Below are 23385 nucleotides of genomic sequence, written 5' to 3'. Positions count from 1 at the left end.
AGCTTTGTCGTCATTCCCTCAAAAACTCGCCCGCTTTGATTCAAAACAAATTCAAAAACAAATCTCTGCGTTGTGATTGGTTTGCCAGACTCAGGGCAATGTGTTCAAAATGTTCGACCGATCCGAGGCTAGACTACTCGCAGCCGAAAAAAGTTTGGCGTCCAGCGGGTGGCGCTGGTTTACTAGGCTAGGGGACCCACAGAGTGTCGTGTCGACATCAATGAGAATAATGCCCTTACCAGCTGCAAGGTGGTGAGGTAGCGTTTCCACCAGAGATATTTCTGCATGTGTGGCCCAAAGGCAGCCAGCCCATAGTACAAGTACATGACAATATGCACCAGGGAGTTGATCAGACCAATCAGGAATGCTGAGGATCACAAACATGGATACAATAATAATGTAATACACGGTTTACAACTTTAACCAAACCAGCGCAAAAAATCATAGGCTGCCTCCTGCCTCCCATACCCACCATCTACAACTCACGCTGCGTAAGTAGAGCCAGGAGTATCATTAAAGATCCCACACATCCTGGCTTTCATCTCTTCACACTGTTGCCCTCTTATAGCGTAAGCAATGGGTGTTAAATACTGGAAGAATCGCTCACAAGGTGATACAAGCATGAAACTTGGCACAAGTGTTCATTAGGACATGCTTATCAATGTCAGGGGTGGAGGCACTCAGAATTCCATGTTGCCTAGCAACGGTTGCTAGGTAAAGCACTTTCCCTAGCAACCAGTATCAATTATGCCATTTCTGATTGATTTTGTGGTATGAAGGCATCTGTGCCCTGAGACATTGTCCTAAAATCACTGTAGCAATTCTTCAAGAAGTTATATGGCAAATATGTACCATAATGACCCCTTATGATGTAATTTTATCCACCCAAAATCATTGTTATTATGTGAATAATTCCATGTTAAATGATAATGTCTTTTTAAAATCATGTCAAGTGAAACTGGCTTTACAAATGTCTCTAGGCCTATCTTTATATACATGTACCAAATACTGCCAACTGACCAGGCAAAAAAAAAATCAGGAAGAAAGAATGCATACAGTATAGTACATGATACATACATGCTGTGTTGAGAAGTGTCATCTGACAGTGATCCTCATGCTTACCCCAGTATTATTCATTATTATATCCAAAACTAAATGGACTAATATATTTAGGATGACTGTAAAATTCTTTCAACCTAAAGGGCCTAATTATATGTCAAGTTAAAGATAAGTTACATTCAAAACAACAGATAGTATTTGGAATGCAAAGACATGTGTTTCTCTACTGGTCAGGTTAATATATTACACCCCTCTACTGAGTGTATATTGTATTTACAAAGTTAAAACTACCAAACCTTTCATTTCTGTATAACACTAGGCTATAATATTTCTACTATAGATTACTATCGACTATAGCTAGACAGAATTTAAACATTTTCAATTGGCAGAATTTCACTGCCAAAGGCATTGTTTTCTTACAGTCAGCTTTGTGTAGTCAGTGCATTTGAGATGCGCATAAACACATAGTCTTGACATCTGCTCTATCAAGAACACTTCAGCAACTCTGGACAATTTGCACTGGTTTTAGGCAAATTTGACCAAAGAACCTTCCACCATGCTGAGCCAGTCCATCCCCACTCAGCCAGAGAGGACAACTGCTGATACAACACTACATGCCTGCATAGCAATAGCCAACTGCCCTCTTGATATGCTGTGGCAGGATAGCCTTGGTGAGTGGGAGACATTGGATCGCAACTGTTTAGAGAAGCCTTATTGAGATAGAATCACAGAACTCACACCTTGACCATCTCTTAGGGAGGTGTGACATTAACAACTGTAGAGAAATATATGAATCCTCACTATACCCTACCTCAAGACCTGAAGATGATACTTATGCATTATGAATGTGTATTCCCTATGTTTGTCTAGTAATTGATACAATAAAGATGTTTGTGTCACAAGTCTTATTTTCTCTCGCTGACCCATGGGCACCGGAGGAGGTGCGACAGGCAGCAATGCCCAGCAGGTATTAACAGCTACCTGTACAATCCTGATGAGGAGTGAAATGTTCCTTGAGCATTGTTCAAGAGTAACCCAGTCATAGATGAAGGTGTTTAAAGACCACACACATTCTTCCCAAAACCCTCACCATTTTGCCAGATTCACAAACATCAGCTATGGCAAAAGACTGAAATTGGTTTCCATAGTGTTCACAGTCTGAGTTCCACAGCTAATAGTCTTGTGAGTAAGTTTGCATGCATGATGAGATATGCTTATGCTATATGCTTATGCTATAATTACAGTAATATCAATGGTACACCACACTGACCGCTCAGCACCACATAGACTAGCCTAGTTTGAAATGAATATTCTTCCCCAAAGCTGTCACTAAAGTGAACTTACACTTACTGGAATGTATTCATCTACAGTATAAAGGACTGTGCACCTCGTAGGGAAGCTCAAATCTCAGTATACTTTGTATAATGACAATAAAGGCTTTCTGTTCTATTCTATTCTATTCTATTCTATTCTATTCTATTCTAATACCATTGCTCTCAATGCGACACCACACAGGATGCCCAGAACCAGAATATGAACTTGTTATATTTCCAAGTAGCAGAATTTCAATGGGCCCCAACCTGGCCACCCCATGGTCAAAACTGTCCTGATGTAGAGGAACCAACTTGGATTGCTTTCCTTTCAGCTTTCCTCTCTTTGCACAGCTCTCCATCTTATGTATGGATCGAATGTTTGTATGAATTGAAGAATATTTTGTTTTAATTTACAAAATACCAAGTGTCCCAACTTTTTGTAAACCAGTTTGTATCTTAATATTGTAGCACCCAACTCACTATACGTATATAGTGATTAATAAAAGGCTACCAGGACATGTCAAGAATAACTTTGCTAGGTCACAATTTACAACACAGCACTGTCCTAACTGTATTCATGTATGCTTTTTGTCTTACCAAAATGTTCAGTTTTTTACCTCTGAATTGTCAGATGGCTTTACTAGGCTCATATATAAAGATAAAGACAGGCCTGATGTGTACTGAGACATATAAAACATATTGAGACATTATATCTTCAAAAAGTAAATTGAAGTATAAATTGTATTTTTCACATAATTGACTTAAATCTAAATTTAAATTTTTCACATAATTGTCACACGTTGCTAATGTATAACCTCTTGAAGGATTCATGTAGTGATTTTAGGACACACGGTCAATATTCAAACATCACAATACCACATAATTGCTCGGAACCTGTTTTCATTGATGCTGGTTGCTACTGTAAGGAAAAGGGTGCATATTTGTAATATGGAGCCTTTCTCAGCATTGCTACAGTGATTTTAAGACAATGGCTCAGGGTACATATGCCTTAATACCACAAAATCAATTAGAAACTGCATGATTGATGCTGGTTTCTAAGGGAAATGCTTTGCCTAGCAACCGTTGCTATGCTACATGGAATTTTGAGTGCCTCCACCCCTGATATTGATAAGCATGTCCTAATGAACACCTGTGCCAATTTTCATGCTTGTATCACCTTGTGAGCGATTTTTTCACCCATTGCCTATACTATCTGGCAGGCGCTACAAGGCATTGCCTGGAGGAGTATGGAGGAATACAGCAGGCTTGTCCATATTACCCCCTTAGCACAGAGCCTATGTTATAACTGTCTGTCACCAAAATTGTAATGGTCTAATGTCTTAATCTGTTTTAAGACTCTCAGTACTGTCATAGCAATGTTGTTATGAAGTAGTTGAGTCTTCTCAGCAAAGAGTGAATAGGCCCACCGGCGACCCCATCTGCAGTAAGAGGCTACTTAGAGGCGTTGACTGGTTTGACATCGTGCTTTGGTAGGCTACAGATTTGTATAATAGTGCAGTTCCTATATGTGAAACAAATGTCTCTGTTAATCACAGCCACAAAGCCAAAACTTAGTCAGCAATGTTTTCATTGATCATTTCTCCTGTCTACATAAAATGGTGAAATGTTGTAGAATATGAAAATCACCTATTGGGTGAAACAGTTATGCAGTGAACTTTTGAGCAACTGCTGTGAGCTTTCTCAGATACTCCACCATTCAGTTGTAGAACACAAATTCTGTATCCTTATTGTTAACATATAAATCTGTGTAGCAGGCTACTTACACTGGCCTCCAGCGACATATTTGACACCGGACCACCAGTTAAATATCATTGTGCAGTGGTGGTAGACATGTAGGAACGTCAACTGGCTGTTCTTTTTCCTTAGGACGAAGAATACCTGAGAGAAACATACTTTGAATGAGTTTCATGGAGGCTACTGTATGTAACACATACAGTACAGTATGTTCCAAAACCTGCTGCTATGTTAGCATAATCATGTCACTTGTGACTTACTGTATCACTCAGCTCGATGACCTTGGAAAAAAAGAACCACCAGCACACTTTGGCCATCTGTGCACAAGGAAACAATTAGGCACAATTCAAACCCCTGAGCGTAACACAGAGATTAAAAATGGTTGATTCTTAATTTAAATAAAATAAAAAGCAGAAGAAGTTAAAGCTGATCCTGTTAGCCTACATCAGGGGTCAGGAACCTATGGCTCTAGAGCCACATGTGGCTCTTTTGGGAACTGTATATGGCTCTTACTTATCTAGGGTTGCCTTGAAATATGGAATCGTCCTGTATTTATAAATAAAATTACGGGTTCCATAATGAGTTGAAACAGGACAAGGGAGGTTAAAAAGTGTTAAAATGCAGGAAATTACATCTAAGAAATGCAAATTTTTCCCAGACCTCGCCAAAATGAAGTTGACAGTTGGCAATCCTTTACTTACCTGTTATCAATAAAAGCAATAACTTGACAGTACTCTCTAAAATTGTTGGGCTTAATTGAAATACATGCTTTTCAGTGTTTTTAAAATGGTATGGCTCTCATGAAAATTTATTTTGAAAAATTTGGCGTTTATGGCTCTCTCCACCAAAAAGGTTCCTGACCTCTGGCCTACATGTTTTCTGATATTTGTATACTTGTATACAGTTACATAGTACATGTAGGCTACATATACATATACATATACATATACATATACATATACGTAAAAAATACCGGAATACACAAACTAAACAGTAAATGAGCAAATAAGTAAGTGAATAAGTAATTACCCGCATCCCTAATGGACTGTTGCTGTAGTCCACTGGCTGACACAGCAAACTGTAATTGGCCAACCACGAGGTCACCGTGAACTGTTGGAAGGTTCAGAAGAGAAGGAGAGAAAAAAAAATCCATTAATGTATAATTTTTGTTTTCTTTCTGAACTACATTATGCTGATAATAACAAACACAGCACATCCTAATGGTCCAGGTGGTTCTGTTACATAAAATGCAGGTCTTACAGGCCTACTGTATATCAAATCTCGGATAACATCAACACAGAATACACAAACAAAAACAAGCTGAAATACAAAGAAGTAAAAACAACAAGCGGTGCTGCCAATTCAGCATACAATACGTTCATCAAAATACCTCTGCACAAGAAATTTAAGAATGGTCTCCCCCATCATTTACTCCAATGACTCCTTTCAGGCAGCAGAGGCAGTAATCGTAGGCCTACTATATTATTGCAAGCGGTTTACAGTAGGGCTGGGTTCAAAAGATCGATCCGCGATCCAATATCGATTCAGGATTGAAAATTGCCCTATCGATTCACAACTTTGTGGCTCGATCTTTTGCCGGTGATTGTAGGTGTTATTTTCTCAACCACATCCTGTAGCTCTCTTTCACATTTATGTAGGCTCCATGCACAAATATACACGGCCTGTTCAAATAAATAGTGCCGGTCTAATCCCACCTTTCTCTCTCATACCAAGTTACCCGCTTGTTTCTGTCATACCAAGGTACTGTATGTCATGTTTGTGTGGGCATCAAATTCTGAGATATTTTGGTTTATATAGCCGGTCTTAGAATTCTACACATAAATGGGTTTAAGTGACAACCCAGCAACACAGAAGATTGATATCGAATCGAATTGAATCGGATTGTGGATCGAATCAGATCGTGACCCTCTGGATTGGAATCGAACCGATCCAGGAAATTTGGATCGATTCCCAGCCCTAGTTTACAGTACTAAAAAGATGCCCAGATAGTTGAACACTCTTAGCATAACTCTCATATCAGTTTCCACTACGACTGTTGTGGGCCTACTACTATGGAGACCCTTTTACGGCTGCCATTGTAGAACAACCTGTTCTTCAGCACCACTATCACTCTGTGGAAGCTTAAATTCAAGTTGGAATACGGGAGGTCAAGTGTGTTGACTGTGTTTCCTTTCTTTTACCTCACATATAGGCCTATATGGACAGTCCATTATCCCTCACCTACTCCCACTATTCTGTTTTGTGCGCTGCTTTGCATGACACAAAGGTATGGTGTTGTTGCACTCTTCTTCTGCTTCGACTTCTTCAGCCACCTACACTGTCCTCTCCCATGCCACACGCCCTTTGGCACAGGCGTAGAGGGTCTGTAGTATTGGCAGAGTGGCACAGAAACGTGTGGGGCGCGGTGTGCCAATAAGAATACAATAAAGCTCCTTCTGCCACTCCACTAACTAGTGCTCTTGAGTAGGCTACAGTTCATGGTCATATAGCTCAGAAGAACTGAAAGAAAAGTCAGCGACACCAAGCTCCCGTTGCTGCCCGAAACGTCACATTAAAAAAAGAGCAACGGGAGCTTGGTGTCGCGGACTTTTCTTTCAGTTTTTCATGGTATTTTTGCTGGTCCTGCACCCAATCTTTTTGAGACGGATGTGCATGTTTTTCTCTCTTTAACATATAGCTCAGAAAGACATGGCATCTTCCAACATCAATCTAATCCAAAACACGTACCTGTGTAGAGTGGACCGTTGTCCAGGACTAGGGTTGCCACCTTTCAGAAATGAAAATAAGGGACACTGGATTGTCGCGCCGGGTCTGGGGCGTCCTGCCCCAGAAAAAAAGTATATTTTTTAGGTGCAATTTCCTGCATTTTAAACAAATTGTGGTCCGTTTCAGCCTTAGCTATTAATGAAAATAAGGAACTTTAAGGATAAATGAGGAAAAAGTAAGGGACTTAACTTCCAAATAAGGGGTGATTCTGTATTTCAAGGAACAGGTGGCAACCCTATCCAGGACCAACAAACAACATAGCATTTGGAATACATCCCTCTCCCACTTACCTCATAGAACATATAGGCAGAGAGGCACACCATGGCAAAGTTGTAAATAATTAGGATGTATTTGAGGTTGACAGGCTGTCTCTTTTCCATGACCTTTGGGCCAAAAAACACCAACACGAGGTAGCACAAAAAGATGCAGGTGATGGGCACGGGGGAGTACACCAACAGCCATGGGTCTGTCCTTTTGTCTGGGAGACACACAGAGAAAGAAAAATGTTATGCCTAATTTAAAGTTATCAGAATCAATATCAGAATCAATAATTTGTATTAAAAAGAATTGGGTGCACTGAGATGCACATAAGATCACATAGGCCTACTGTATTTCCCCTCTAGGTCTTTTGAGTTTATTGAGCTGAATAGTGGAGTGTAGCACCCCTAGTGGTTCTGTATTTATAGTGCTGGGTATCAATTTACCTGTCCCATTTTATCAACTAAACTTTCCATAAAATAACCTGATGTCACATCCCAAACCAAATTATAATTGAAGCCCGGACCTAAATTGAGCTAGACATATCCTATCGCTAACTTTGCAAACTTCCCATGGCAAATACCCAATAGCCCAACCTAAATGGCTAGAAATACCACATTACATCTACCAAGACTACAATACACCACACAAATTATAAAGAAGTGCCGTTAACGCACAATATCGACTTGGGTATTACGCATGGCCTTGCAAAAGCAGAGTGGTAGGCTATAGCAACTTTTAAAATAGGCCACCTTCTGTTCTTTAACAAACCTACCTCCATTATCTAAGACCCATTGATGGAAGTCTTGAAGTCTCTTCCACGGCAGTCCCATTTTAAATACCTGTATGGGAACGAATTCATTATTCCTTTTCTATGCAACGGTCAATCAATTAACTTCACCAATGATAGCATCTACCCTATAAAAAGCGGCACCATGACATTATCGGAAGACATTACTTACCACCGACTTCGGCATCCTAATAACAAAGAAATGCTGCCATCTGTCGATAAAACGAGACGAAGATGGCGAATCGCGCCGCGCGTGCTGAAGTGTCTGGTGGAATAGTGACCATATGCAGCCTAGTTTGTGATGTAAACACAATTAGAGCAGAATACCCAAGTCACTAACTTCTTAGACGGGGATAAGGTTGCAGAGGTCTTTTGGTCTAGTAGGGATTAACAAAATCCCTTACACAACTCTTGGCTGTCACATAAAGACTTCAGCTCACTCAACCCAATTGGAGAGAGAGAGAGAGAGAGAGAGAGAGAGAGAGACTTCAGTTTAGAGGAAATTTAGGCTTCAGTTGAGAGGAAAAGGATAGGATATGTTGGAATTTAAAACAACATAGCCTACCTTAAAGCTTTCTATCTTGGCTGAAAATACTGTGTGTTGGAGGTTGGAGAGCATGGCATCCATTTTTCACAACCAGTTTATTTGCCTAATAGCCTTTACAGACCCAGCCTTTTCCAATTTGGGGCCAACTTAAAATGTTTACAATTTGTCCAGGGCAAACCTCAGTCTGACCCAATAATCAATAAACCTGAAATAGATTGCCCAATAATGGGCCCGGTCCACAGTTTGAAAATCACTGGCCTAATAGGCCTACATAAAAGTACAATTGACCTTACAAAGCTCTGGGTTCAATTATGCCCTAACAACAGCAAGAATACAAACCAACATTGTCTCTCCCTAGCCCCACAAGTTTTATTCCAACATAGCCTCTCTCTCATAGGTGCTGGTTACATGTATGCATATATATTTTTAAATGTGTATGTTTACGTTTAAACACGACATGTGGATACAAATAAAAACTTCACTGTGACAGGTGCGTTTTAGCCCACTGAATGGGATATTTTTAAAAGCAGAGTTTTGAAATGACAGGAACAACTTGCCTTTTGAAATGACCTTTATTACAATGAAATTCCACAAAATGCAAATTTTACACGTTACAGATTTTTGCCTCAAATGCTAAATGCTTACCTGAACAAATGAAAGAATATAATTTAAAACCACAACTCTTCATAATCCTTTGGATGTTTTGAGAGACTTCCAGAGTGTCATTAAATGTGTATATGCATCACATAATTTCTTGCCTCCTGCACCACACAGCTTCCATACGCACGCACCTCTGAAAGGTTTCAAGTGCACACTTCATTACGTGCAGTGGGGGGGGAGGTAAAGAAATCTTACAAGCTACATACACACACATATTGAGCTCCAGCACTCTCTTCAAGAATTTCTCAGACTGGGCCTTAAGTCATCAAGTGTGGTAAAGGCAATCACTGTACAGAGAACACACATGTTTTGTGGCAGGGTATGGAAAAGAAAATGAGTTTCTGAGAAATTTGATGGTGAGCTAATTCCAAATCTGAAGATTAATGCCCAATTAATGTTCCATTTGCACTAAGGGAGAACTCGAGAGACAGAGCATGAGTGCATGAAATTTTAACCCACATGCAGACCCCAGGATAAAAAAACACTGGTCTACCCTACATATGAGAACATAATGATCAATTACCAATATAGAATTTCTCTTAACAGCTTGATATTTTACATGTAGACTATTGTCCCTCATGTGCATTGGTTTCGTTTTTGCAGTCCACCTACACAGCTTTTGAGTTACTTTGATATACAGGCATACATGCACACACACACACAGACACACACACACACACACACACACTGGGAGTAATACGTATTTGATACCTTTCTGATTTTGTTGGTTTGAGTACCAGCCTGTGATTTTAATGATCTGTGTATTTTAACACGGAGAGACAGAATATCAAAAGACAGTAACTTAAATAAATAACTTTCATTTTCACGAGCGAAATACGTGCTTGATTCCCTGCCAACTATTCCCACAGACCAGACAGACTTGAACAAGACTGAAATGGACTCCAAAACCTAAAGCAAGAAACTGGATTTTAAGGAGCAAACTGTTGGTGTGTTTCTTCCAAAATGTATAAAATACAGAAAGACCATCAATCGGCCGATCTGGGGATCCATACAAGATTTGACCTTGTGGGGATTCAATAATCACAAGAACGGTGAGAAAGAACTGCACTGGAGGAGTCAGGCAATGATCTCGAGGCAGCTGAGAAAATGTCTAAGAAAACTATTGGCAACACACTTAATGCCACGGAGGATTAAAATCCTGCAGTGCACATATGGCATCCTTGCTTAAGAAGAAATGTGGGGCCCTAGCCCCTGCCGCGGGTCTAACAGCAGGGCACTGGGCTGCTATGCAGGCCATCCGAGTTCAAATGTGGCCCGGGGCATTTGCTGACTCCTCCCCATTCGCTTCCTTTCCACCTCTCATACTGTCTTATCATCAATAAAGTCAAAAAAAGGGAAAAAAAAGAAGGAACTTGGGAACTTGGGCAGGGCCACCTGAGGCTTGCCAATGAACATCAGACTGATTTAGGATGGCCTTTATTAATGGGCAAACCAACAAAATCAGCAAAGGATCAAATGCGTATTATGACCATCATTGTTTTTCTAATTAAAAGCTGTTTAGGTGCCGTACTTTGGTGTAGCACTGTGATGTTCTTCCTGGTTCTCAATATTCTCTTGATGGGTGTGTGCCATAATGGTTCCATTGCTTTGAGAATGCTGTTGGTGCTGCTGTGCCGTGTGTATAGGATTCTCCTGGCCGTCAACGGGCTGCACCAGTGCACCACCACCACTGCTCTGCTCAGTTACCGGCGTGGGAGATGGTGTGGTGCTGTTCTGTGCCGAGTCAGGAAATCCAGACTCAAAAGAGGTGGTATTATGTAACTGTGAACATAATAATAGTGAATTAGGCTTTGTGACTTAAAGGGACACTGTGCAGGAAATGATCAAAAAAAGGTACTGCAACTACACTGCTCATTGAAACTGGGCTGCCTATTGCCAAATTTGATCTTTACATGAAAGTTTAGTGAGTAATAAACAAACATTTTCTAGTATGGTCCAAGTAGAGTCATTTTGCAGCTAAAAATGGCTATTTTTGGAAATTCAAAATGGCGGACCATGGAGAAGATCCCCCTTTTCATGTATGAAAAATGCAAATGTTCCAGTCATAATGAATACTTAAAATTTGACGGTGGTGGTAAGTATTCATGAAAAAGGTAACATTAGTAAATGGGCAGCATGAATTCTGGAAATAAACAACTAAAAATCTCACACAGTGTACCTTTAAAGTAAACAGACCATGCACAGAAATATAGCCTACACTATAATATTGTAGTAATTGTAATGTATTGTCATAACACATTTATTGGCATTTTGCACTTACCGAGCAGTTACATATATCTCTGTGGTATGTGGCGCGAATGGCAGCTTCCACATATGGAAAATTGAGGTAACTGTATGGCAGGACGATGTGAAATGTCAGCTGGCCGCATCTAGGTGGGTGGGGAGAGAGACGTTAAATGCCATTCCTGGATTCCCTGAAGTTAATATGTGTTCTGCATGGCTCTACGTGTGCCTTGGGTTTGGCAGTTGTTGGCTCATATTGGACCAAACAAGTCAATCGGTTTTGTGCAATCAATTCACCCAAATTATTTGCATTTACTAAGTCACACTATGACATAGTAGCCTATGTACATAGTGGCTGAATATACTGTAAGTAAGAATAGCCTCTACAGTCAGGGGTGTAGCAGCAAATTGTGGGCCCTAGTATGTACAATCAGTTCCAATTGACCCCCCCAAGCCATATATCTACATTAATCAGACACTGTGTGGGCCGGGCCAATACACATGGGAGCCTGGGAACTCACACTTTACCCCCCTGTCTATAGTACTTATTTAGAATGGGCTATGACTTAGATATGACTTGTGCAGAAGCCAGACCTGTCATAAATGAGGACATCATCCTTTTCAGCTTGAAGAGTGGACCAGACGTCGTTTTGTAGGGGACTCTGTTGATACACTGGGATCCCCTGAGCCGCTCTCCTCTTCAGCTCCCAGTACATTGCTCTGGACTCGGCCGCCTGCTCATTCACTATCATGTACGACACGTTGGCCAGCTTGCTGCGAGCAAGTCTATCACGCAGCTCCCCTAGACTTCACAACAGAACATGTGGTTTAGGAACAAGCTTTTGCAAACATTGAATAATACAAACAAATTATGTAAAAATATATACATTCTAACCCTTTCAGGAAGAGCTTCTATTATAAGATTGTCTTGATCAAAATGGTAATAACCAAGTCCTGATCTGTTGCTTAAAACTCTAAGTTAAAGGGACACTGTTCAGGAAATGGTCAAAAAGGTACTGCAACTATGCTGCTCATTGAAACTGGGCTGCCTATTGATCTTTACATGAAAGTTTACTAAGTAATAAACAAATATTTTCTAGTACGGTCCAAGTAGAGTCATTTTTGCAGCTAAAAATGGCTATTTTTGGAAATTCAAAATGGCGGACCATGGAGAAGATCCCCTTTTCATATAAAAGTGCCATTTTTCCAGTCATAATGAATACTTAGAATTTGATGGTGGTGGTAAGTATTCATGAAAAAGGTTACATTAGTGAATGGGCAACATGAATTCTGGAAATAAACAACTAAAAATCTCACACAGTGTCCCTTTAAGCAATGGCATTATGATGTAGTTGATTTATTTTACAAACGGTGAGTCAGATTGCCACTGATCCCATCTGCACCAAAAACTACAGTAAATCTTAACTATGTAATGTATGCACAGAAATCTGATCATTTAGGTTTATTATCTATGCATCTAACATTTTGTTTTGCTTGGTTAATGAAATACAGAGTAAAAATGTATGCAGTAACCTCAAGAATAATCACATGATCTCTTTGGATGATTCGTAGGCTCCACAACCTCTCAACTGTGCCGTTAACTCTTACCGGGCAGCCTGCGTGAGACAGAAGTGTCAGCTGGCTTTGAGCAGGGCCACCATCACAATGTTCCCCTGAAGCTCTTTCATGGGCGCCTTGCCCTCTATCTCCCAATGTGGAGCAGCCTTGCATATCGTGGAGGCGCCATCCTCCCTCTCCACAAACAACGGCGTTGCCCACGAGCAAGCGGAGAGCGTGGACAGCCACAGAGCCCAGAGACCCTGCATTGCCCGTCTCCTGATTTAACAACCTGACATGCACTGAGAGGGAAAAAAAGACAAAAATGCTTAAATATATCTGCCAAAGTCAAGTTATGCTGTTATTCTGAGTCAAGTCAAGTCAAGTCAAGTCAAGTTTATTGTCAATTTCTTTACATGCACTGGTCATACAAAGAATTTGAAATTGCGTTTCTTGCTCTCCCATGCAGACATAGACTAATCTAGGTAAGGACATAGACAGTATAGACATAGACAGTACTCATACATGGACATAGACAGTATGGACGTAGACATTGCTCATACAGACATTTAGTGAGTGAATTAGTAAAACAGAAAAATGTAAAAATAGATGTGGAACACCTAAATACAAACCTGTTGTGATGCCTGCGGTACTCCTCTGTTTGCAAATCGAAGTCTAACAATCTGTGCTGATTACTCCCTGGTTTTAAAGTTCACATCAGAGCCAAAAGCTTCCCCCAAAACAAACACTATGGACCAATCACTGGGCAAGAGACTACAGTGGACTGCAATCACTAGATAAATAGCCATGCAGAGTTAAAGATAGTTGAGTCTTCTAAATAAATGAATGTATTTTATAACCTTCAAACTTTGAATCACATTTGTTATTGTTTGCTTGAAGTAAACATTGTGAAACAAATACATAATTCCAAAACAAGAGAAGCTGCACATTATCTATTTAATGCACAGAAATCTAGCACTGATATTATGACACGATGTTGTAACATCACTTTCACAAATAAAAAACCCCATCAATGATTGAATTGGCTACTCGTTCTGCTACTACTGTAAGTAGACCTGTGACTAAGAAATTGTAGGCTATCTAGAAGTACAGTATACGTTACTTTGCATTCATGCGTTGCATGTTAAAATACATGTCCATTGCAGACCAGATAGCCTATCCTAGTGCCTAATGTACAGTAGGCCTACATCTATGAACGTTTTTTTTGGGAGAATGATTGAAATAGCTTAACTCCTGTGCAATTGTGTGGCAGCAATAGTGGCAGCTGAGTTACTGATAAGTAAACATGTCAACTGTGATACTCACTCCGAGGTAGATGTGGCTGTGCTAACATTTGCAATGTACAAAAGTGGACAGTAGACTTGGGACTCCAGTACCACATGTAGGTTGTCAATACACCAAGTCATGTGGGTCAGTGCTGAGACTCAAATAGAGCAGGGTTTTTGTTTTTTGTTTTAATTTTTTAGAATTTTATTTCTGATTGGATACTCAGTCCTGGCTGAGGGGCATAGGCCTACGTATCTCTCAGATGAGGAGTCTGATGACGAGTGTGGCTCTTCTTTGACTAAATTCTCAAGTTTATATCACATTTTTTATTTTACTTTCTGCACTCACAACTTCAGTTAAAGCGATGGTTCGGAGTAGAATCACCCTAATGCCATTTGAACCGTGACACCCATCCACCTTTACACCCGAAGTGTTCTCTGCCGCAGGCTTACATCAACAGAGTTGCCGTGTTATTCGATGTTTATTCCGGTTAGCTTGACTCAAGCGCATATGGATACTGGGCACCGTCTCCAAACTTTCCCCACAAAAATAACATGTCATGACACCAAACTTCTGCAGTAGCACAAATATGGTCTGTACTCACGAAACGAAGCATTTGGAAGTTTGGAAATAGTCCAGGAGTTTATTATTATCAACACAAGCCGAATAGCTTCTCTGCTGCTAAAGCTGCGCCAACGTTACTTCCGTCATCTAAGACAAGCATGTAAGAGTCCTAAACGAAGCTCATAATATGCACAATGAAAAGTGAATTCAGCATCAGTATTGATAACGAAAATCCTTGTCTAATTGATAGTAGGTAAGATTTGAAATATCTTTTAAGTATTGCCTTGAAAATATAAGCCTTAATCACAATTCAATGAAAACTTTTTTAACACTCTCGTCTGGAAGTTTGTTGAAGACTTTTACGGGCTTGTCTCATATGACGGAAGTAACGTTGGCACAGCTTTAGCAGCAGAGAAGCTATTCAGCTTGTGTTAATAATACTAAACTCCTGGACTATTTCCAAACTTCCAAATGCTTCGTTTCGTGAGTACAGACCATATTTGTGCTACTGCAGAAGTTTGGTGTAATGACATGTTATTTTTGTGGGGAAAGTTTGGAGACGGTGCCCAGTATCCATATGCGCTTGAGTCAAGCTAACCGGAATAAACATCGAATAACACGGCAACTCTGTTGATGTAAGTCTGCGGCAGAAAACACTTCGGGTGTAAAGGTGGATGGGTGTCACGGTTCAAATGGCATTAGGGCGATTCTACTCCGAACCATCGCTTTAAGGGAGCTCTTTCAGCTATCAATGCCACATTACTTTTCACCGTCCCTCAACCTGTAGGCCTACTAAGGTACGTTTCAGTAAGCTAGACATCATTAGTCACGAAAATGATTCACAATTTTGGTGTCTTTTTGTGTCTGTTTTTTTTGGAGTCACATACACTACTATAACTTCAAAGGCAGAATGTGACAGTGAATGCTACTGCTTAACATCTTTTAACCCATTTAAGCCTAACTTTTGGGGGAAAGGGTGCCCTCTGCCTATTAAAGGAGTATTCCACTATTTCGGGGCTTACACTGTAATACAGTTAAAATCGTTGGCCAGGGTTTATAAAGGTGGTCAAGTGTCTTATTTTTCATGTTAAGCGTTGTCTTGCTTTAAGACAAGTTAAAAGAGGGAATATGTCGCTAAGCTAGTGAAAGTCAATGGATCCGTGTAGCATGCAATTTTCAAGTCAAGGTCAAACACTGTAAAATATGGTTTATGTAATATTGATGTTCAAAGTCCCATACGAATTGATAATGGCTGAAAGTGACTGAATGCCTGCCAGTAGGCTACTATTTTCGGATAGGCTATTGTGAATAACTTTGGACATAGCAGCTGTTGCACTCCAGCTAGAAAGGTCCTCTTGGACTTAAATTGAAGCTCATGAACGTGGGTAGTTTTTCATTTACATCTGAGGGACTAATGCATATCATAACAGACTTGAAAAGGATCAAATTTGAAGGCCACTTGTCAGGCGGACAAGCATTTTTGGGGCTTTTTGGGTATGTTGAAGATGATATTTGACAGAAGAAAATCTCCAAGCCCTGAATTTTTTCAGGTTGGTTCTATGTGACAGGACGACCCATGACAATTTACAGGGTTCTAGGACCATTTTTGCAGTTACAGTACCTTAACATTTACATGTATATCATTTCGCCTGCAGCTTTTCCTTAAAAGATGTTTTTTTGAGCCCTGAGACCAAACGGGGCCGAGTTGGGAGTGCACCCTATCAACTCGTTATGGCCCAGGAGACCAGGGGTCAGGAACCTATGGCTCTAGAGCAGGGGTGCTCAACTAGAAACTGAAAAGGTCCACTCGCCAAATTTCGTATGTTTCCAGGGTCCAAAAAAGTCGCTACGGACCGATGCAGAAAATAGCCTCACTCGCTGGCCGCACTGGCCTCTTGCTCACTCACTAGCCTTGGTCTCATTAGCCGCGCTTCAGCGGCCCGGGGCCGCCCGGGGCTCAGGAGAGTGGCCGGCTCGGAGCTGCCGGCCCCGGGCCATTTTTTGCCTGATCGGACTCATAGCCGACCCCAGGCACATTCAGGTACACGCCTTGTTTGTGAAACGTCAGTCGGGCACAGCCCACTTTCGCCCCAAATCACAGAAGGACAACAACAGAACAACGACAAAGAAGGAGAAGAAAATTGAGCAAACTCTGCTGGAGCAGGTCGCCGTTTGGCTCGTAGCCTACGGACAAAGACGACAAGAACTGCAAAGAAAATGGCTTGCCTTTCAAGAACAGTTTTATTACATGGCAAAGTTGTCGATTCAGAAGCTGTATGGGACGCAGCGCATGTTAAGAAGACAAAGACGCATGAAAATACGAGCAGCTCGACAACTGAGAGTGAACAGAAGGAGACGTGCGAACATGCCCAGTTAATCCCCCCAATAGCGCACAGAAGCATGAGCCCCGGACATAGCGAGACATGAATGTGCAGGTAATTGAATAAGTTACCATGTGAAAGGAGACCAAATCCCGGAGACATAGCACCTTCATCAGTTGCTATAGAAAATTATGAGCCCCGGACATAGCGACACACCCCCTCGTTGCGGCGTGCCACCTGTCTATTCATGGTGAATGTGCAGGTAATTGAATAAGTTACCATGTGAAAAGAGACCAAATCCCGGAGAAATCCCCTTGTTTTTAAAGTTATTTAGCCAACATAACTTTTTTGTTGTTATCAGGGCATCATGGGCACCACTACACTTAAACTTGGGATGTCATAGTCATGTCGGCTTTTTTATGCTTTTAGCCGCCAACTCTTGTGCCATTATCGTGATTTGGCATGCTTTCCACTGGACACCAATAAAAAGTGTCTCACAAATACTCACACGACATTTATGTCGGCTTATTTAGCTTTTGCGCTATTATCGCCGAAGGTCTGGTAGGCTATTCGCACGTGGGCTATATCGCCCGAGGTTGACCCCGCCTCCGAGCCTCGGCGGTGCTTGCTGGCCCATCGAATTCGACGGGCCAGGGAAAGCGGCCCTTAGCCCCACAACCTGGCCCGGCGGCCATCTTTAGCACCTAGCCCCCTTTTGATGAGATCACCGTCAGCCCCCTTTTGTCCGGGCCAGCCCGGGGCTGGCCCTGCAGTGAGACTAAGGCTACTGAGTTGTCATAGTGATGATACTTTTATTTGTCATAAGACTCGCTTCGCAGAAATACACCTATAGATCGCATGGCAGCGAAATCTCATGTATAATTTATACATATTAAATACAGATGGATTTTGTCTTGGTCCGGATGACATTGCGTTTGGGTCCGCATCCGGACCTGGGTCCGCCAGTTGATCATGTGGCTCTTTTGGGAATTGTATCTGGCTCTTATTTACTTGTTGCCAGCCATGCTTTGAAATACAGAATCATCCCATATTTATAAATAAAAGTATGTGTTCCGTATTGAGCTGAAAGGAGGACCCCCAGACCCTCGCCACAATAAAGTTGAGAGTTGGCTACCCTATAATTTTTCCAGTTATCAATAAAAGTAATAACGTGACAGAGCACTCAAAATTTGTTGTGCTTAACCTAAACACATGCTTTTCATTGTATTCCGTGTTTTTAAATGGTTTGGCTCCCACGAAAATGTCTTTTTTTAAAATTGTTTTTTATGGCTCTCTCCACCCAAAAGGTTCCTGACCCCTGGTATAGACTAACAGGAAATCATAGTAAAAGAATGTGAGCAAAAAACATCCTGAGGGGTATACGTGGCTCCCGGCCTACTATTTAAACACCCCGTTCTGTTTCACTCAAGAAAGGCTGCCAGACGGCTAGCCCAGGGGGCTGGAATATAATCCGCGCATGCGCGAGTTCTGAGGTACACTTATATCAAAACTTCATCACGTGTGTGCCGCGCTACTGTACACAGTATATAAGTCTCAGCGCGGCATACTTCGTCCTCTTTTAATCCCTCACGCGATCTGATAAGGTACGAATTGATACTGGTAACGAGGTGCCTACTGGCAGTTAGCTGTCCGAGAGCTGGTGACTACTGTTGCCCCTCTCCAGGCTATCGTTATCAGGCTATTATCCCCGCCTTATTAAAAGTGTGCTATCGCCGCTTATAGTAACGGTGGCTTCTCCCTGTAGCTTGTGCTTTCGCATGTGAAGCTACTCTCGTGGAATCCCCGAGGCGCATATCCACCTGAAATTCAACTTGAGGTAAGTAATATGTTGTTGTGGTTTGCTCTAGGGAGGAAAGAGATTACAGAGACATCTCTCTAACTATATATCTCTAATGTTGCTACGGGCACCTTCGGCGCCGTTCAGTAGCTCACTGTGATTCTGCCGCCACTCTCCCTCTATCGAGCGAGTTGCTTGCGTGCATGAACTCTCCTGCAGGACGGCCGCGACTCTTCCTCTGTCGAGGAAGTTACTCGCTGAGCTTGTTGGTTCCGCAGTGGAATAATTGTCCTGTGTAACAAACTGCCGCCACTCTCCCTCTATCGAAGGAGTTGCTTGCGTGCATGTTATACTCCAGCTACCTCATCTGACGTGATCTCGTGCTGCGCAACTCTCGGTACCGACAATCTCATTCTCGGTACCGGTGAGAGATCAACGCTGGTACCAGAGTTGGTACCGAGGGTAAGTAGTGCTGCTACCGGAGTGTGAGACCCTTAGTACCCACCATCTCTTGCACCTCTGCTGGAACCATATCTGGTACCAGGCAGTAACAGTGCTATCAGGTTCATGCCTAAAGTCAAGGTGTGACTGAAATAATAATAATAACTAACTAAGGAAGAAATAATAATAATAATATTAAAAAAAAAATAAAAAAAAAATGCCTGGATTCCACAGCTGTACTAATTGCAACAGTAGAATGCCAGTGGAGGATGGTCATACACTGTGTGTGACATGTCTGGGCCCTGAGCACGCACTAGCTTCAAGGGCAGACCCTACCGGATGTCCGAGCTGTCTCCCCTTCTCAGTGCGTACTCTACTGAGTAGGGTGCATAAGGCTACGGGAGATAATACACCATCCTCCCAGGCGTCCACGGAGTCGGGTTCAATACCAGCTACTCAACCCTCTCCTCAGCGACCGGCTACGGACAAACAGCCTGATCCACCTGCTTCAGGCAAGAGAAGCCGAAAGCGGAAACACGAGACCTATGATGTTCTAGCAAATACAATGGAGTCTCTGGTGAAGGAAATGTCGTCCTTGGCATCTGGCCAACAGTGGATGATGCAGCAACTGGCTGAGCGCCAGACAGCGCCACTGAGACCTGGGCACCAGGCAGCCTCATTAGGGCCCGAGCACCAGGCTACCCCGTCAGGCACCGAGCGCCAGGCGGCCCCTTCAGTGCAGCCTGCAAGGGAGTCACCACAGCAGCTGTCTCCACAGGGTGCTGATGATAGGCTGGAGCTGCTATCAGTGCACGCATCCGATAACCTTGATGCTGGATACATGGATGGCTTAACATCTCCCCATCATTCTGATTTGAGCTCAGACCATGGCTCTTCCCTCCTATCTGCTTCAAACGAAACACCCGGCGCCTTCTCTGGTGAGGAATTCCTCGCACTCATGTCTAGGGCTGCTAAACGTCTCGATGTGGAGATGCCTGCAATACCTGACGCCCAGCCGTCTCGGTTTGATAGAAGGAGGGAGGCTGCAAACAAGCCAAGCACCCTCCCTGCCCTCCCGGACTTTGTCAAGGAAATGACGACTGTTTGGGGGCACCCAGAGGCGGCTCCCCCTGCTCTGCGACAGTGGGCACAGTTTGCCAACATCCATGGGGCGGATGAGGTTGGTTTTGGCGACTATCCCGCGATGGATGACTCTATTGCTGCTCTCGTCCTCCCTCCTACGGCTCTTGTGGGGAAGGACCCTACATGCCCGAACAAACAGTGTCGCACCACTGATAGATGGCTGAAAAAGTCGTTCTACAATGCGTCCTTTGGGGCTCGCCTTATGAACACGACGTCTATACTCACGTTGTACCAGATGGAGCTTATTGAAGACCTCTCAGCCGCCCCTGCTCGGGAACTAGTGGAGGAGTTGAAAAAGGTCTCTGAAATCCTTGTGCACCTCGCGAAAGGTGCAGCACACTCTAGTGGGAGATCCATTGCTTCACTGTGGATGGCACGGAGGCACCTGTGGCTAGCTCAATCGAAGCTACCCGAGCAGGACAGGAGCAGGCTCATGAAGCTACCTCTTACCCCTGGCGTTACCTTTGGACCTGGAGCCGCTGACATGCTCCGCCGAGCCAAGGAGTCTAGGGAGTCAAAGAAGGAATGGGAGCAGCTGTTGCCAAGGCCCCCTCCACCCAAACGGCATCGGCCTGATAAGGGCTATGCAGGTGGCCCCAGTGTGCCCTTCTCAAAGAGTCGCCCCAACATGCAGGGGCATGGACAAAGACAGATGGCACGTGCCCCCCCCCTTGCAAGCCGCCATCCGGGGAACCCGGCTAGGTCTTATAGGCCTCGGCAGCGTGATGGCCACAGGCCTCGTGCCACCCCTTCTGCCGCCCCGCAGCCTTCTTCCTGACATTCAAGTGACTCTGCCGCATGTTTTCTCCCACGCCCAATTGGAGGTGTGGGAAACGTGTTCTCCCAGTTCTTGGGTTGTTTCAACGATAAAGTTTGGTTACCGGCTACAGTTCAGACGCCGCCCACCCATGTTCAAGGGTGTTCTTGTTTCTCATCAGCCAGACCCAGAGCGGCAGCTGGCCTTACAAGAGGAGATAAATACTCTGTTAAGGAAAGGAGCAATAAGGGAGTTAGGTCACAACGAACGGCGGAGTGGCTTTTATTCGAGCTACTTCCTGGTCCCGAAACGAGATGGTGGATTCCGCCCAATACTGGACCTAAGGCCACTAAACCAGTACTTACGCCCGCTGCACTTCAAAATGCTATCTCTGACCCAAATCTTTCAATCGATTCAAGACGGGGATTGGTTCACGAGTATAGACCTCAGAGATGCCTATTTCCACATTGCAGTCCACCCTGCTCATCGCCAGTTTCTCCGATTTGCGTTGGAGGACAGAACTTTCGAGTTCAATGTCCTTCCCTTCGGCCTGTCCCTATCACCACGCACATTCACAAAATGCATGGACACAGCCTTGAGCCCGCTGCGTCAGAGGGGCGTCAGAGTTCTCAATTATTTAGACGACTGGTTAATATGTTCCCCATCGAGTCTGCAGGCAGGGCAGGACACAGCAATGGTAATGGAACACTTGCAAACGTTGGGCCTGTCTCTCAATTCAGAGAAGAGCCAAATATCTCCCTCACAGCAAATCACCTTTCTCGGAGTGAAACTGGACTCGATGACGATGGTGGCATGTCTCTCGGATCAGAGGGCTATCGCCCTGCAACAATGCCTGTCACAGTTCATGGGACGGAGAGATGTTCTTGCTCGCCAGTGTCAGAGGTTGCTGGGCCTCATGGCCGCTGCATCTCAGGTGGTACGCCTCGGCCTTCTACATATGAGGCCGGTGCAAAAGTGGTACCTGTCCAAGAGGCTTCATCCAGTACTGGACAGGGGCAAATCTGTCCCTCTACCACCTGTATGCATACGAGCCCTCCAATGGTGGGCCATACCCCAGAATCTGTGCAGAGGTGTACGACTAGGCAGAGTCTACCGGCGCGAAGTTCTGACCACAGACGCGTCGCTGTCAGGCTGGGGGGCAGTCTGGAACGGTGTAGGAGCCAGAGGAGTGTGGCGCCCACCTTGGACAACTGCCCACATAAATGTTCTCGAGCTGAGAACAATATATCTCGCCCTCCGCCACTTCTTGCCGGTACTCCGGAACAAGAATGTCTTAATTCGAACAGACAACATGTCGGCGATAGCGTACGTGAATCGCCAGGGAGGCCTGAGGTCCCAGGCGTTACACAACATGGCCCGGGAACTCCTCCTCTGGGCGGACACTCGACTTTGCTCGATCAGAGCAGTGCACCTGCCAGGCACTCTGAACACAGCGGCAGACCTGCTGTCAAGGGGCAAGCCACACCCGAGCGAATGGCGTTTGCACCCGGAAACGGTGCATCTAATCTGGGTTCGTTTTGGGAAGGCACACGTCGATCTTTTCGCCTCAAGGGAGTCGACCCACTGTCCACTCTGGTTTTCCTTAAACCAAGACGACGCACCACTGGGAGTGGACGCCCTAGCACACAGATGGCCCGGGGGCCTCCTGTACGCCTTCCCTCCTCTCTCCATGATTCCTGCTGTACTGGAGAAAACCAGGAGGGAGAACCTGAGAGTCCTCTTGGTGGCTCCTTTTCGCCCCCAGGCGCCATGGTTTGCAGAGATTCAGACCCTCCTCTCGGACACCCCGTGGCAACTCCCGTTGCGGAAGGATCTGTTGTCGCAGGCAAAGGGAGAGTTGTGGCACCCGACACCAGCCGTCCTGAATCTGTGGGTCTGGCCATTGAGAGGGACACCCTCCTTGCTCGGGGGTTGTCATTCTCAGTTACAAGGACCTTGCAGTGTGCTAGAGCCCCTTCGACAAGAGCCCTGTACTCTTATAGATGGGAGGCCTTCAAGGCATGGTGCGAACAGCGGCATGAGTGCCCCCGGTCCTGCCCTCTAGCTTCAGTCCTGGAATTCTTACAAGAGAAACTTGACCAGG

General features: G+C 43.8%; 2 protein-coding genes across 2 annotated transcripts in view; both read right to left on the bottom strand.

Annotated features, from left to right (window-relative positions):
* elovl8a (ELOVL fatty acid elongase 8a) overlaps nt 1-8348 on the bottom strand; it is a 9614-nt gene extending 1266 nt beyond the window's left edge. Inside the window, exons 1-7 of the mRNA XM_063219043.1 lie at nt 8135-8348; nt 7948-8014; nt 7205-7392; nt 5157-5237; nt 4388-4444; nt 4157-4271; nt 240-367 (exon numbers count right to left, since the gene is read on the bottom strand). Coding sequence (XP_063075113.1) covers nt 240-367; nt 4157-4271; nt 4388-4444; nt 5157-5237; nt 7205-7392; nt 7948-8014; nt 8135-8149 — 651 coding nt within the window. The 5' untranslated portion in view covers nt 8150-8348. The remainder of the gene's footprint in view (nt 1-239; nt 368-4156; nt 4272-4387; nt 4445-5156; nt 5238-7204; nt 7393-7947; nt 8015-8134) is intronic.
* A 714-nt stretch (nt 8349-9062) lies between these two features.
* Nucleotides 9063-13669, bottom strand: selenop2 (selenoprotein P2). Its single transcript, XM_063219044.1, has 5 exons — nt 13603-13669; nt 13022-13272; nt 12008-12220; nt 11451-11559; nt 9063-10951 (listed from the first exon to the last, which is right to left on the bottom strand). Exons 2-5 carry the CDS (start codon nt 13237-13239, stop codon nt 10688-10690), a joined length of 804 nt encoding a protein of 267 aa, XP_063075114.1. The 5' UTR covers nt 13240-13272; nt 13603-13669; the 3' UTR covers nt 9063-10687.
* Between the last annotated feature and the right edge of the window lie 9716 nt (nt 13670-23385).

The sequence above is a fragment of the Engraulis encrasicolus genome, chromosome 16 (genome assembly GCF_034702125.1).
Source record: "Engraulis encrasicolus isolate BLACKSEA-1 chromosome 16, IST_EnEncr_1.0, whole genome shotgun sequence".
In the NCBI taxonomy this organism is placed as follows: domain Eukaryota; kingdom Metazoa; phylum Chordata; class Actinopteri; order Clupeiformes; family Engraulidae; genus Engraulis; species Engraulis encrasicolus.
The sequence above is the reverse complement of the archived record's forward strand: the minus strand, read 5'-3'. Positions and strand labels throughout refer to the sequence as shown.